Here is a 14,971-nt window from a genome sequence, read left to right as displayed (position 1 = left end):
ACTCAGATCCCGCTTTTTGAAATGTTCTTGCTAAGAATAACCACAGAAGGAAACATATGTATCATATCTAAAATATAAAGCACACACAAGAACATTTACTCTCCTGTTTTATAAATCGTTGGCAGAAAGGTGATGCCACTCAAAGAGCAAAGCAATACTATTCCAGAGGAGTGTGATAAATGCCTTCTGAGCCCGGCCATTGCACATGGCAGGAACCAATGTGAATGCGGTATGCAGTCCAGGCCCTGGGCTCCCCTGTCCTGGCCGACACACCTCTAGCCTGCACTGACTCTGTTAGTATGTCTTGAAAAAGAGCTCTGACCTATGAAAGTATTCAGTTCTTGTCTGAGCACTCATAAAAACAAACAAGTAATCCGCATATGCCATGCTCATCCATTTTTTGCTTTGACTATTTGGCATCCATTTCACCTCTTCCGCTTCGTCTGGGCGTCTTCCTCACCTCCTCCCACCACATGTGGTCTGGTGGAAGTGGAATCGGGTGCCCGTTCCTCTCCTTACAGAATGGCGGATGTAACCCACACTGGACCGTGGACCTTGAAGGGAAAGATCCAGAGACTAAGCAACGGATGCAGCCAAACCTGGTCTTCAGCCTCCGCAGCAATTCTCTTAGTAGCCCTTGTCACCTCCTAATAAATTCCCTCGGGCTGAAGCTGGACTGATGCGGCATCCAAGGGGGCACTGGCTGAGCTGCGTAGCCAGGTCTTCACTGGGGTCTCAGATCTGACCAGGCTCCACACAGAGACGTGGACAGAGAGAGAGGGAATCACTGCTGCTTGCACTGCAATTATTCCCTAATGATAGGCCCTAATAATAGGTTAGTTAATAACAATTAACTAACAGAGGCAATGCAATTTTGTACTAAGAGACCCTGCACATGACCTGGAAAGGCTACAGTCCTCCAAAAGTGTGTAATTTAGACTTGAAGAGTTTATTCAATCACTGAGCTTAGCAGTTAACAAAGAAAAAGATGAATGGAAGAAGAGTGTACTCACAGTAGATGTCAAAAATAATTGTAACACTCAGGGTGTTTGATCTGCTCTAAGAGATAATGGTTACAAGATGAATCTTAATGTGTCATGAGATTTGACCTCTGACCCACTTCTCAAATCTATTTCCAAAAGATCAGCATATTAACCCATAACATTGTAGCAAATATTCAATGTCAAATGTAAAATCCTTTTAGTCTCCTCCTACATCTGAATTGAAAAGCGATGTTGGGGACTTCCCTGGTGGCGCAGTGGTTGAGAGTCCACCTGCCAACGCAGGCGACACGGGTTCGAGCCCTGGTCTGGGAAGATCCCACATGCCGCGGGGCAACTAGGCCTGTGCGCCACAACTACTGAGCCTGCGCATCCGGAGCCTGTGAGCCACAAACAACTACTGAGCCTGCGCGTCTGGAGCCTGTGCCCCGCAACGAGAGGCCCGCGCACCGCGATGAAGGGTGGCCCCCGCTCGCCGGAACTAGAGAAAGCCCTCGCACAGAAACGAAGACCCAACACAGCAATAAAAATAAAGAAGCTTTCATTAAAAAAAAATAGAAAAAGTGATGTTAAATTGAATTCTTGACGCTGAAAACTGATAGATGCTTGGAAATCTTGTAATGATAGTGGGGAAGAGCTTGGGTCAGGAGAAGCACATCTGAGCCAGCCCAAGATTTGGGGAGGGAATCTTTCACTGAGGAAGCAGCCAATGCACTGGCTTTCAAGAGGGAATATGTGTAGTGGATGGAGAGAGACACACACACACACACACACACACACACACACACACACACACCATCAAGCATGGCCCAAGTCAGTGTTGTCCAAACTTCAGATCAGGGAGCACATCATGAAATCAATTTTGGAATAAAAATAACCTTTCTTTTAATGACATGGAATAGCAAAGCAGAGACATAGAACAGGTTTTTTAAAATAACAGTGTGTGAAATACATGAATAAGAGTATTGTTTAATAAAGCTTGTTTCTGGTGTGTGTGTGTGTGTGTGTGTGTGTGTGTGTGTGTGTGTGTGTGTGCGCGCTTTACTGGGCAAATCTCAGTAAAGCTCTGGGCTGAGTGTGCCTGCCTGCACAGTGCCAGGTGCTTACGGCTGGTTTTGCTAAGCAGCAAATTTGCAACCCAAGGATGCCTTTCCCCGTTTCCTTGAGGGCTTTTAATTATAGAGAGTGGAGTGCCTTGTGGAAGAAGTGCTTGTGAACTGTTACTAATTCATGGCAATGAACTTAAGGGCTAGCAGCTCTCAGATCATAACTCTTCACCACCCTTCACTCAACAGCTCCCTGTCATGGCTCCTCTTCCTCTCACTCATTCCCTGTTGCTCTGTGTTCCCTCCACCCAAGCAAACCAGCTCGGTGGCTGAAGATGCAGCCTCAGAACGGGCGCACGGGGGCCTTGGGGGGGCCATTCTACAAGACTAGTCCCAGGCCCGCATTTGCCCAGTAAGCATCCTGTCCTCGGGTGTATCAGAGATTTATTAGACTAGTTTGGAAAAAGAGAGGAGGGGCCCCTGGAATTGCGGAAGCACTTAAGCTTCCCAAGACACGTCTTTCCACGGTCCCTGCAAATCTGCTTTGCCCCGCCCAGCTCACGTCACCCTCTGCTCCCTGATCCTTAATAGGCAAAGTCGTGACAGCCTTTGCTCAAAACCACTTAGGATTGCCTCCCTCTGGAAGTTACAAAAGAGAAAATACAGAGATCCATTTTGTAGGGCCAACAAGGCAAGCAGAGAGAGAGGGAGAGAGGGAGAGAGAGAGACAGTGTGTGTGTGTGTGTGTGTGTGTGTGTGTGTGTGCGCGCACGCATGAACAAGCATAAGTACATTTGTCTAATTAGTTCCCAGTAGTTAAAAATAAGACATTTCACACACACGGGCATTTTTTCAAAAGAGAGGAAGAAAAAGGCCTCTGGATCGTGGCTTCTCTTGCAAGGCTGACAAGGGAGCCTGCATCTTGGAATGCAAACCGTGCTGTGGCTGAATCGTGCCCCGCCCACCATTCATTCCACAGTTGGCCACAGTCTCCACCCTCCCCTACCGCCTCCCAACCTGGAGCCTGAGGGACAAGTTTCCCTGCAGTGAAATTAGGAGGAAAGAGACACATTTTTTACACTCACTGCTCTTTTAAAATTAGGCAAACTAAAGTTAGAGGGAAAGTTGTATGTTCCCAAAACAAGTGGCAGAATAAATACCTTTGTCCTGAGAAGGGAAAAAGCCTTCCTAATTGTTTAATGTAAAAAACGATACAACAGTGTTTCTTCTAAAGGACTATGACTTAGGAAGCCTGTATGAAACAAATGGCATCCTTCACCTGTAGGCAACTGAGTTGAAGATGAAGACGCTTAATAAACGCAGGAAAGCACCACGTGTCCTGGTCACTCCCCCTTCTCTGACCTCCGTATCAGCTCAAATGCTGCCTTGGTCTCTATGTCGCTGGAAAAGGGTTTCTGGTACATATTTAGTGCTAAACTAGTGCTTTGAAGTTTGCCACCTCCCTCTAGGTTTCCTTAAAAGGAAACACGACAGAAAAAGTCAAACAGAGAAATCAGATCAACATTAGCCCGATGTTTGCGAACGTTTTTCTCCACCAAGCGTTGCCCTTTTGGTATTTCTTCCACTGGGCACACTGATCGATTCTCGATAAAAACTGTTTCCCAGACTTTGGCTACTTGCGTACTGTCACAGTTTGTCACATCTGTGCCCCAGCTGTACTATTGCTTATTTACTACTCTTTGTGACATCAGTTCATTTTCAAAGGAAATTTTCAAGCGTTGGAAAGCCATTGTCACACACCATAAGCAGAACAAAACCGTAAAAGTAAAAACAATGGAAAAGAAAGCCACACTACTAAATTCTTTCAGGATAACTGTTGTTGCCATGGCTCTAACCTCAGGCCCTCTCTCCTGGTTAGCAAGGAATTTAGCATCAAACTGAAACTCTCTCAGTCAATCATGCTCTTCGAACAGCAGGATGGAAAGAGAATTAAAATAATAATAATAGTAACAACTTTGCCACTATGGGACCTAACACTCATTATTCAACATGCATTCATTAGTGCACTAGGGATTATCTTGTTAACCCTCAAAAGGCTGGCCCTGAGTGTGTGATGGATGTGGGTATGTGCGTGCAGGCCTGGGTATGTGCGTGCCTGTGTGTGTGAGTGTCTGTTATACCTACAAAGAACATGGATGATGGGGTGATTCATCTTCCACGTGACAACCAATGTGGCTACACAGATTCTAGCCCCTGATATGTTTTTAGGCTAGGGAGCCTTTTTCGAGGTAAATGTAGTATTTCCAAAGGTCTCTAGTATTCTAAAGAAAAGCTTGCCACCCCCTGCATGCTCGGTGGGTCCCTAGGGAACTAGGAAACCACGAGAGGAGGAATTACAGAACAGAACAGGGAGGTCATGCAGGCATTTAACGCGCAGAGACTCGGCCATCCGGCTGGGCAAAAGGGAAAGGAAGCGTCAGTCGTCCTAGGGCGCAGGGGACGCACTGTGCAGCCCTGGCACAGAAGCCCCACGAAGAGAAGAAAAGGCCTTGCTACTGCAGTGTTACATCCCACCTGGCGGGAGGCGCACTTTATTTTCCAAACTGCTTGGAGCAAATCAGCGTTCACTTTTATGAGATGACCAGTGTGTCACCACCCAGATTCTCTGCGTCCTGAGCGCTTAGAATCGACTCTGGAACAGAGCACATGCTTGCTCCGGATCTGCTGGAGGGGAGAGGGGATATCCCGAGTCCCGGGGAGAGAGAGGCAGCACCTCCAAGCCCTGCCACTGGTCTCTGTTCCCTGGACAACAGCCACTGACAGGCAAGGACATGCCCCAGTGCAGACTGTATTTCTTGTGCTTTTCCACCCCACTCGGCTCCTGAATGCAAGTCAACGGCTTAATCCGGTGCTTGGGTGAAGGAACAGCTCTGTGTTTGTCAGGTGAGCACTTCCAGGAAGTTTCAGAGACGATCTGGACCACATGGAACGTTTGCCTTATACACCGACTTACATGGACTTTCTCCATATGACTCCTCCGTATTCCCGTAAGAATTTCTTACCCTTTGTAGCAATAAGTTAATTGTGAAGACTTAGAAAGCCTCATAATCTTTAACCTTGGTCTGCTGTTCATTGTTAAAAAGGCAAACAGGCTTTATTTACTTAAGAAAGCAAGAAACTTTGGGTTAGAAAAGTAACAGAAACTAATTTTAGAAAATACATAAGAAGAATAAAGAGGAAAACAGAGACGAGATCAATGCTTACGGCAGATCAACTTACTTCAGGGCCAACGATAACCATATAAACGCTGGGCTCCTCTTGATGCCATTCTTGGGGAGAAAAAAAGAAAAAAAAAGACTTTTAAAATGGTTTTAAGTCACAGCTGAAAACATAAATCAGTTTAATATTAATTACGCTACAATATAAATTATTTCATATCATTTTGCTTTCATTCATATTAGTCAACTTATAATTATTTTATATGTAAGTATGTGACATTTTATGGTTTTAAGGAAAATATTTTTTTCTAGCACGTTGCACATTATTCAGAGATCTAATTTATTAGGTAATTAGGATGGATACGCCATCACAATTCAATATGGATTTTAGAATATACTTTAGAGTCTATAGGTTAACTTAAGCAATGCAACAAAACTCCAAATGTATCATACAAATTGGCATGTGTAAAATATTGCCAGATAAAATTATTTTAGACTCATCATTATTGGCTATGTTTTATGATTTCCTCAGAAGCTGAGGGCAAGGAAAGTAGGAAACAACTGAAATGACTACACAGCGAGGTTATTTTTCTGGTTGTTTCCAAAGTAACAATCTAGAAACAGTTCTGCTGATGGGAAAAAAAAATGAGAAAACTCAAAGTCCTAAGGAGAGACATGTGAAGACAGGGAGCCCAGTGGAATTCCGCAGGCAAAGGGTCACCTGAGAACACATACCCGAGAATGCATCCACCAAATAGAGAGGGTCTTTCACTTGTCGGAGGCCACAGATCAGGAGAAACACGTGTAGACTGTCAGCACTTTGGTTAATCTCTGCAACAGAAGAGTTCAGGGTATTTTCAACGAAGAGGACTTGAATCGATGACCCGGTGACAATGTCCCCGCAGACACAGCTTAGAGGCTGCTGGGCTCTGACCTCTCAGGCAGCTGCACCCACACCTAAATTTTATCTTCATTTCACTGCATGAACTAACCGTTCCTCCTGGTGAATCAACCTGAGCTGAACTTGGCCTAATAAAGTAAGGATACTTTTGCTGCAGTGCAGAGGCGATAAGAACTGACTCAGTTATTACCGAAATGTCAGCCACAGGTCCTAGAAAATATTTCCATGCAATTCCAGTTAGGAAGAATCTTTTCTTTATGAAACTAGAAAGACGGTTTATATAGGAATGTCCTCTTGAGTTCGTATATGTCTATATATAGGGACACGCATAATGTATACGTGCCCACAGATATGTGAAATAAGAAGTTTAGGTTTGCTACATTGAAAGTTGTCGTGTAAGGCGAGTTGCAGGTGACCACACTCTTTGTGGTCCCTCCCAGCAAGAGGTGGAACCCATTTCCCCACCCCTAGACGCTGGGCTGACCTGGTGACTGGTATCAATAACAGAGCGGGAGTGACTTCTAAGTCTTGGCCGTGGGAAGCCTGGTGTGCAGCGTCCCCACCCACTGGGATGCTGCTGCCTTACATACAGTCAGGCCTGGCTGCCTCCCTTAGGAGAGACCCAACCACCCATGCAGGACCCGTCAGGCCTCAGCCCAACTTACAAGTGAGCCCACACACACAGTGGAAGCAGGGATGACCCAAGTCCAAACCGCCAATCCGCAAAATCATGAGGAAATCCATGGCGGTTGTTTAAAGTCACCATTTGTTGAGGAGGTTTGTTCGGCAGCTCATGCATCAACAGAAATACTGGGAACGTTCCCCGGTGGTCTAGTGGTTAAGATTCGGCACTCTCACTGCCATGGCCTGGGTTCAGTCCCTGGTAGGGAACTGTGATCCCACAAGCCACATGGCATGGATCCCCACAAAAAGAAAAGAAAAGAAGCCACCCTGCCTTCTTTATAAAATTTCAGTAAAGAAAAAGAAATTATTAATATTAATCCAAGCTAGCCTAAAGCTTCACCATTTCCAAACATATGTAATTGGACATAAAATCACGCAAGGAGAAGGTTTTCATTCATTCATTTCATTCATCCCATTCTTTTTTTTTTTTTTTTTTTTTGCGGTACGCGGGTCTCTCACTGTTGTGGCCTCTCCCGTTGCGGAGCACAGGCTCCGGACGCGCAGGCTCAGCGGCCATCACTCACGGGCCCAGCCGCTCCGCGGCATGTGGGACTTTCCTGGACCGGGGCACGAACCCGTGTCCCCTGCATCGGCAGGCGGACTCTCAACCACTGCGCCACCAGGAAAGCCCCATCCCATTCTTAATGCAAATAATTTCATTCTCTCTGTGTTTTAAGTCTTGAGTTGTAATATAAACAGAACGAATGTAATAAGATATATTGACAGCACTCTGACACAATCACAAAAGCTAATAATAATAATAATACATAACCAGCACTGGAGAAAGTTTTTACTGAAATGTTAAGATTCAGATGTCCTCTTAGAAAAACCTTAAACCATTATTACAGTCTCTGAATTGACTGTTGACAATTCACTGAGATATGTTGAGGTTTTTTTGTTATATATTTTCCCTGTATTTTCAGTATTGAAACTAACCTTAGAAATACAGACCTTCGTGAATACTTTTTTGACCAAAAGTTTAAGCTAGAGGCTATGTCCAGAATTTGAATTTGAGATCAGAAGAATCTGAGGTCAGGCATTTGAATCTGGGGTCAGGAGACAAACTCTTCTCTTTAGTAAATGATGTAGGGGACTTCCCTGGCAGTCCAGGGGTTAGGACAAACCCTGGTCAGGGAACTAGGATCCTGTGTGCTGAGTGGTGCGGCCATAAAGAAATAAAATAAAAATAATAATAAATAAATAAATTTTTAAAAATGATACAAATTGAAGAATACCATTAAGGAAAGGAAGGTCAGGTGTGAAAAACAGCCCAAACCTACACAGTTAGGCAAGAACCATCAATGAATGTTAAAACTGGTGAGGGGAAGCCTGATGAGGACAGAAATTACAAGTGCCTTCTCAAAAATAACTTACTGATTACAAAGGAAATATAACACCTGGACATGGGGAAACTGAGAAAGACACCCACTTAACTAAGGGAAGAAACCTTAACCCAGCGCACATGGCTTTATTTACACACACACACACACACACACACACACAGAGTTGATATAGTTTTTAAAAAATCACCAGTAATGGGAGAAGGTGATGTTATGTGTCTCCAGGTGTGATACAGTGAGAGGGACACAGCATCCCTTACATAATCATCATCATGTAAATACATGGACTCTCCATTCAACTATACAAAAGGAGTGAAAAAAGGAAGGCAGAAGGAGAACCATGGAAGTACCAAAAGAGGGGGAAATCAAAGAACCTGTATTACCACGTTGAAAAAAAGTAAATACAAAAAGAAAACAAACACAAAGACGGCATCCAGAGACGGCACCCAAAGAAAGCCCTATTTTAAGAACCGATGTGATATCTCGGTAAAAAGGCTGCATCTAATTCTTTCTTTTTGCTTTGTGACAAGTGCAGACGTTGGAAACCTACTTTGTTGCTTGACTTCAATTTGACACGTGTTAGCTACTCAGAACGGCAGGTTCGCAAGACCCGCTGGCCTTCTGGTGAGGTAAAGCTGGAGACAGGTGGCCCTCTACGTACCCCAGGATCCCTAGGAAAGCCAAGCTCGGGAGACAATAATCCATAATTTACAACACTGATCTTCACAACGTGCTGACTATGACTTACAGTAAGGTGTACACACTAGACTGCAACCCTGTACACGTGAAACACGTGTTTAGACACACAGACACGGTACAGTTTCAAAGAATCATTTAGATTTATCGCACACAGGCGCTCCGATATTTTCTATTCTATTTCATTTCAATTTTTTAAAGTGCTGCTGCCCAGTTCACTAAATGATTTTGAGATCCCCCCGCAACCTACCAAACCCTAGAGGGAGACGGAGTTAATCCCATATTCTCTTGCCTCTTTCCCCTTCTTCTTCCTGGGCAGGAGATCAAATGTCATGGGAATTTAGAAACCTATATTAGAATAGGATCAAACAAAGAACTTTGTCTTATTCTTTGTCTTATTCTAGGATTTAAAAAAAAATATTTTTTAAATTAAATGCAGAGACAACATTTGGGTTTGAGAGCTTACATGCACTTTTCATATACACCAATATCGTTTTCAGGAAATGGAGTGCAAAAATCCTAATCAAACAACCAAGGTCTCAGGCCCGACCTCATGGATGCATCAACTCTAAGTAATTCCATTTCAGCTTCTCCCAGGGCCTTGGCCAACTTTAGGGAAATGCACCGTGTTCGTTCTTAGATTTTAAAAAAGAACTAAAACGTACTGGCCTCTAGAGGTCTGGAGGTGAGGCAGGTACCTACCTAATTTTTTTAGTGGATTTCATTGCCTCATTTTAACCCCAAGTTTATTTTTCTTCTCTTTACTTTTCCTCTCACATCTGGGATTCACATAAGTCAAGGCTGGAACTCATCCCTTACAAATGCAACCGTTTACGTGTCTTTCCGATATTACCATTTCCTGGAGAACGGTATTTTTATCTACAAAACGAAACGTGTTGATTTCATGGTCTGGCACCCTAGCGGTCCCAACAGACTGAGCACCACGCTCCCAAATCCTCTAAGTGACTCATCCATCCGCTGGTTCTAGAATAGAAACCCGATCCACGTTTAAGCTACTTTCTTTGCCGTTTTCTATTCCAGCAGCTCTGTCATTTTTTTTTTTTTTCACGCGTGATTATAAGGAGAAGAGAATTCAAGAACTTCTGTTGATTAGACTTAGTGACTTTTAGCTGAAAAATCTCATTTGGGGGGCTGTGAACGCGTACAGGGATCTAATGACATGAATTTTCCATGTGAAAAATACAAGTGAGAGGGCTTCCCTGGTGGCGCAGTGGTTGAGAGTCCGCCTGCCGATGCAGGGGACACGGGTTCGTGCCCCGGTCCAGGAAGATCCTGCATGCCGCAAAGAAGCTGGGCCCGTGAGCCATGGCCGCTGAGCCTGCGCGTCCGGATCCTGTGCTCCGCAACGGGAGAGGCCACGACAGTGAGAGGCCCGTGTACCGCAAAAAAAAAAAACACAAAAAAACAAAAAACAAGTGAGTTTTCCTAGGAACAGCCTGAGGAAGGAAAATATGACCATTTGAGTTTTGCATATGAGAGTTTCCATATAGAAATACAAATAGAGTTTTAAAGAAGAGAGAGAGAAAATAAAATAAACAGTGAAAATAGAAATAAAATGAAAATAAAAACCAAGAAGGTGTGTCCGGGTCAAGTTTAAGCTTTCACAGTTTCGGGATTTGATGGCCTGAGAGGCACCATTACTCTACATGCATTAGTTACTGGCATTTAAAAGCAAAAGTCCTGGATCACTGAATCATAACAACATTTAAGACGTACCTGGAAACACAAAGACCAGATAACTAACTTGATATCTAAACACATACCTTCGGATCAGAAGAGCTAATGAGAACATCGCGTGAAAAATTATAACAATGCCACTTAGTGCCTTTCATCTATTTTATTCTTTATTTGTTCCTAGTTGACCTGTTTGATCGTGGAATCTGGTTGGCATAAAACTGATTTCATGTTTTAAACTAAGGAGACTTAGTTAATTTGCTAGCTTGGGCTTAGAGATATAACTGAACATTCTCAGCAAACCTGAGACATACCTTAAAGGGGAATAAACCCCGAAATTGACATCAGATATTTAAGAAGGTGACTATAAACCCTGGGGACTAATCCGCTACCCGCCTATTAATATTCAGTGTTCAGTGAGGCCCTTCCCAACCCACTCCCCTCGATTTCAAGGTTAACAATTCATAGGAATCCAGAGGGTGAGGATTTGATCACTAACGGTCTGCATCAAGTTCACTGTCACTTCTGTTTTCACTGTCTCAGCCCAGAGTGGAAGTGACAAAACACAATCATAGGTTTAGAATGCTCCAGTGGCCAGGGTGAGATAGAGGATGGGTGAGAACGGTGGTCCACCTCTGGAGTCTGAAAGTTGACAAAGATGAACGACTGTACAAATGAGAACAGACCCCTGATCATAAAACCCTGAGACGCCGCTGAATTCTCCACCTTATCGCTTAAGCCATCCTCCAGCAGTCAGCTCCCGCAGACCCCGCCGGAGCCTCCCTGAGCCCATATATTCTGAATGCATTTACAGCTTCTGATCGCACACATTAAGAGTGAAGTGAAGCCAACGTTTCCAAGAGGGGGCGTTGTCTGCGGAGTATTTTAAATCTCCTGGCTATTCCGTTAATCACTCAACAGTAAGACTGGTGAAACAAGCAACCATCAGGGTACAGACCCTGATGACAAATCACTCTCCTTTTGGAAATTATGAACCTTAGTTACACCACAACAGTGACCTCTGATATACAGAAGATGGAATAACCTTACAACAGGCCTTTTTTTTTTTTTTTTTTTTTTTTGCGGTACGCGGGCCTCTCACTGTTGTGGCCTCTCCCGTTGCGGAGCACAGGCTCCGGACGCGCAGGCTCAGCGGCCATGGCTCACGGGGCCCAGCCGCTCTGCGGCACGTGGGATCTTCCCGGACCGGGGCACGAACCCGCGTCCCCTGCATCGGCAGGCGGACTCTCAACCACTGCGCCACCAGGGAAGCCCATGACAGGCCATTTAAAATGGGCCTCCTGGTTCTGAATAACGGCTTACACTTCCTGACATGATAAAGCAATTGGATGGTGTGGGTTCATTTGTAATGCTGACAAGAGTTCTGCCATTCTTGCTGAGATTGATGTAAAACACTTGGAAAATTATTTATAATCAAATGTTTGGAAATTTCTTCTTTTCAAGGGAAGCGAACGCTGACACGGAGTACGTGTTGGAGGTTTTGTCTGAAGTTTTCGGAGTAAAAACAGGCCTGGGATGTCCTCCTGTCTGCTGAGGGCAGGGCACTGATTTTGCATTTTCACTCACTTCTCTGACATTTACAGCAGGACCTGCAACTTCAACTCCCCCTAATCGTACCCCTGCATTGTCATCTTTAGGGATAAGTATTTCAGGTTAAAAGAGATGACTTCTCAGGCCTCAAATTGCATTTGCTGAGATAATTTTAGCTGTTCTAGTACCTTTACCAGAATTACAGGGCTGATCAGCCTGCAAGGCAGTTATAATCCCAAACAGCATAAACTTATGGGCTTCATTTGTGGACAACTAAAGTTTTTACACTTCAAGATATTGTACAATACAATAAAATTTTGCTTAAACACTGTAATTATGCTTGGATCATACCATGCACAGAAAACACAATGGCATCACATGTAGAGAAAATGGTACCCTCATAGCTTCACTGATGGACATGCACCCTGATGTCACCCTTCCAAGGTGACACACTTACACATCATGTAAGATGTATGAAAGCTCTGGTTAAATGCATAATCTAATCCAGCAATTCTACTTTTAGGAATTGCTCCTAAGAAAACAATTGGGCAAACATATGAAGATTAAAATCCTAGCACTTTCATCACCGCATATCAAAAAGTTTTTAAAAAATCTAAATTCCCAACCAAAAGGATTGTTTGGATACAGTCATAGAATTTTAAATACAATAAAGGAATTAAAAACATGATGTAATTAGAACCAATAAATTTATATTTCAAGGTATAATGCCAATGTATTACAAAAATCAAGTGTATCTCTATATACTAGCAACAACTAAAATTCAAAACTGAAATTAAAAAGAAAACCTTTAGGGCTTCCCCGGTGGCACAGTGGTTGAGAGTCCGCCTGCCGATGCAGGGGACGCGGGTTCGTGCCCCGGTCCGGGAAGATCCCACATGCCGCGGAGCGGCTGGGCCCGTGAGCCATGGCCGCTGACCCTGCGCATCCGGAGCCTGTGCTCCGCAACGGGAGAGGCCACAACAGTGAGAGGCCCACATACCGCAAAAAAAAAAAAAAAAAAGGAAACCTTTATAGCACATCAAAAATAATAAAATCCTTAAGAATATTTTTAAAAGACATGAAAGACCTGTACAAATCATTATGAAGATAAGTAAGACCCAAGCAAATGGAAAGATACATCATGTTCAGAGATCTTAAGACAAATTATTGTTAAGACAGCAATTCGCTCTAAAATGATCTGTGGATTCAATACAACAAGATTTTATAGAAATTGACAAGATGATTCTAAATTTTGTATATGGATATGCAAAAAAACCTAGAAGAGCTAAAACAATTCTGAAACAAAGTCATAGGCTAACCCTATCTGATTTCTAGACGTACCATAAATCTACAACAACAAGATAGCATGATACTGGCATAAAGGTAGATTTATACAGACACAAAGGAACACACACAGTAAACTGATTCTCAGCAAAGGAACCAGAGCGATTCATTGAAAAACATTTTCAATGATGCTGGAATTGACAGCAAAAAATGAATTTCGATCCCTACCTCCTAATATCACACACAAAATTTAATTTCAGATGGATTACAATCCTAATGGAAAAGCTTAAACTTCTGGAGGAAAAAACAAGGAAAATACCTTTTCGACCTTAGGGTAGGCAAAGATTTCTTAGGCAGGACTCAAAGGGACTAACTATTAAAGAAAAAACTGATAAGCTAGACTTCAACGAAATTTAAAACCTCTGCTCTTCAAGAGACATAGCTAAGAACACGGAAAGGTAAACCAGAGAATGGAAGAAAACATTCACAATATATGTATCTGACAAAAAGCTTCTACCCAGGGGGAAAAAAAAAGCAGAAAACCCTCCTGCAGACCAAGAATTAAAAGACAACACACTAAAACATTTGGGCAAAAGGCCTGGCTAGACACCTCACCAGGGAAGATATCGATGCATAAATGCCCAACACCACAATCAAATACCATTTCATGATCCCCTAGGATAACTACAATTAAATAGACTGTCCACACCAATTGTTGGCAAGGCTGTGCCATAACTAGGTCTCTCATCAATGTCTGTGGAAATGTAAAATGGTACAACACTTTCGAAAACCGTTTGGCTGTTCTTTTCTAAGGTTAAGCATGGATCCACCCTACACTCAAGCTATTCACCAGAATCCTTGCACAAGAACGTGGAGAGAGAGCAGTTTTATTTATAGTACGTAAAAATGGAAAACAATTCAAAAGTCCATCAATAGGAGAATAGAGAAACAATGTGGGACACATCCCTACAATGGAATAGGACCCGGTAATAAAAAAGGAGGAGCACACAATGTGCATGAATCTCAAAGACGTGACGTTAAGCAAAAAAGATGCCAGACGCGAAAAGTACTTACTGTGTGATTCCACTTAGATGAAGTTCAAGAACCGGTAAAACGAACCGATGGTGATAGAAATTGGAATGGGGCCCCTTACAGAGGGATGGGAATGAAATACGGAAAAGCACAAGAGGGAACTTTCTTGAGCAGTGGAAGTGGGATCTGTCTGGATTAGGGTATTTATCCATTTGTCAGGACTCATCTAATCTTACCCTAGAAGTCTGTACTTCACGCCACGTAAATTTTACTTTAGTTTAGAAATTTTTAAGAAAGAATAAGTTAGCTCATATTGTTACTAACATAATGAATAAATAAAGCAGGTTAGAGCCGTTAAGTACAGTTTGACTCTACTTTTGTCTTTTAAAAATCATTATATATATGATTATTTATACGTATGTACTATTTAAACATAAAATATAAAGTCACACCTAATTATATATAATTTATACATAATCTATATATAATATAAATAATATAGGTATCATACATATGCATTTATGATGAATATACAAATATCACATATTTATATATTTACATG

At 42.9% G+C, this 14,971-nt stretch overlaps 1 protein-coding gene across 8 annotated transcripts in view; it reads right to left on the bottom strand.

Annotated features, from left to right (window-relative positions):
* The window catches only part of GLT1D1 (glycosyltransferase 1 domain containing 1), a 157,526-nt gene that overhangs the window by 84,390 nt on the left and 58,165 nt on the right, over positions 1 to 14,971 (bottom strand). For all 8 annotated transcript variants that reach the window (XR_004353093.1, XM_032653985.1, XM_032653982.1 and 5 more), the window contains 2 exons: positions 5,962 to 6,057; positions 5,288 to 5,337 (listed from right to left, as the gene is read on the bottom strand). Coding sequence is in view for 7 of the 8 variants with exons in the window: in XM_032653985.1 (XP_032509876.1) it covers positions 5,288 to 5,337; positions 5,962 to 6,057 (146 nt within the window). In the remaining variant the exon portion in view is untranslated. The remainder of the gene's footprint in view (positions 1 to 5,287; positions 5,338 to 5,961; positions 6,058 to 14,971) is intronic.

The sequence above is a fragment of the Phocoena sinus genome, chromosome 14, assembly GCF_008692025.1.
Source record: "Phocoena sinus isolate mPhoSin1 chromosome 14, mPhoSin1.pri, whole genome shotgun sequence".
In the NCBI taxonomy this organism is placed as follows: Eukaryota; Metazoa; Chordata; class Mammalia; order Artiodactyla; family Phocoenidae; genus Phocoena; species Phocoena sinus.
The sequence above is the reverse complement of the archived record's forward strand: the minus strand, read 5'-3'. Positions and strand labels throughout refer to the sequence as shown.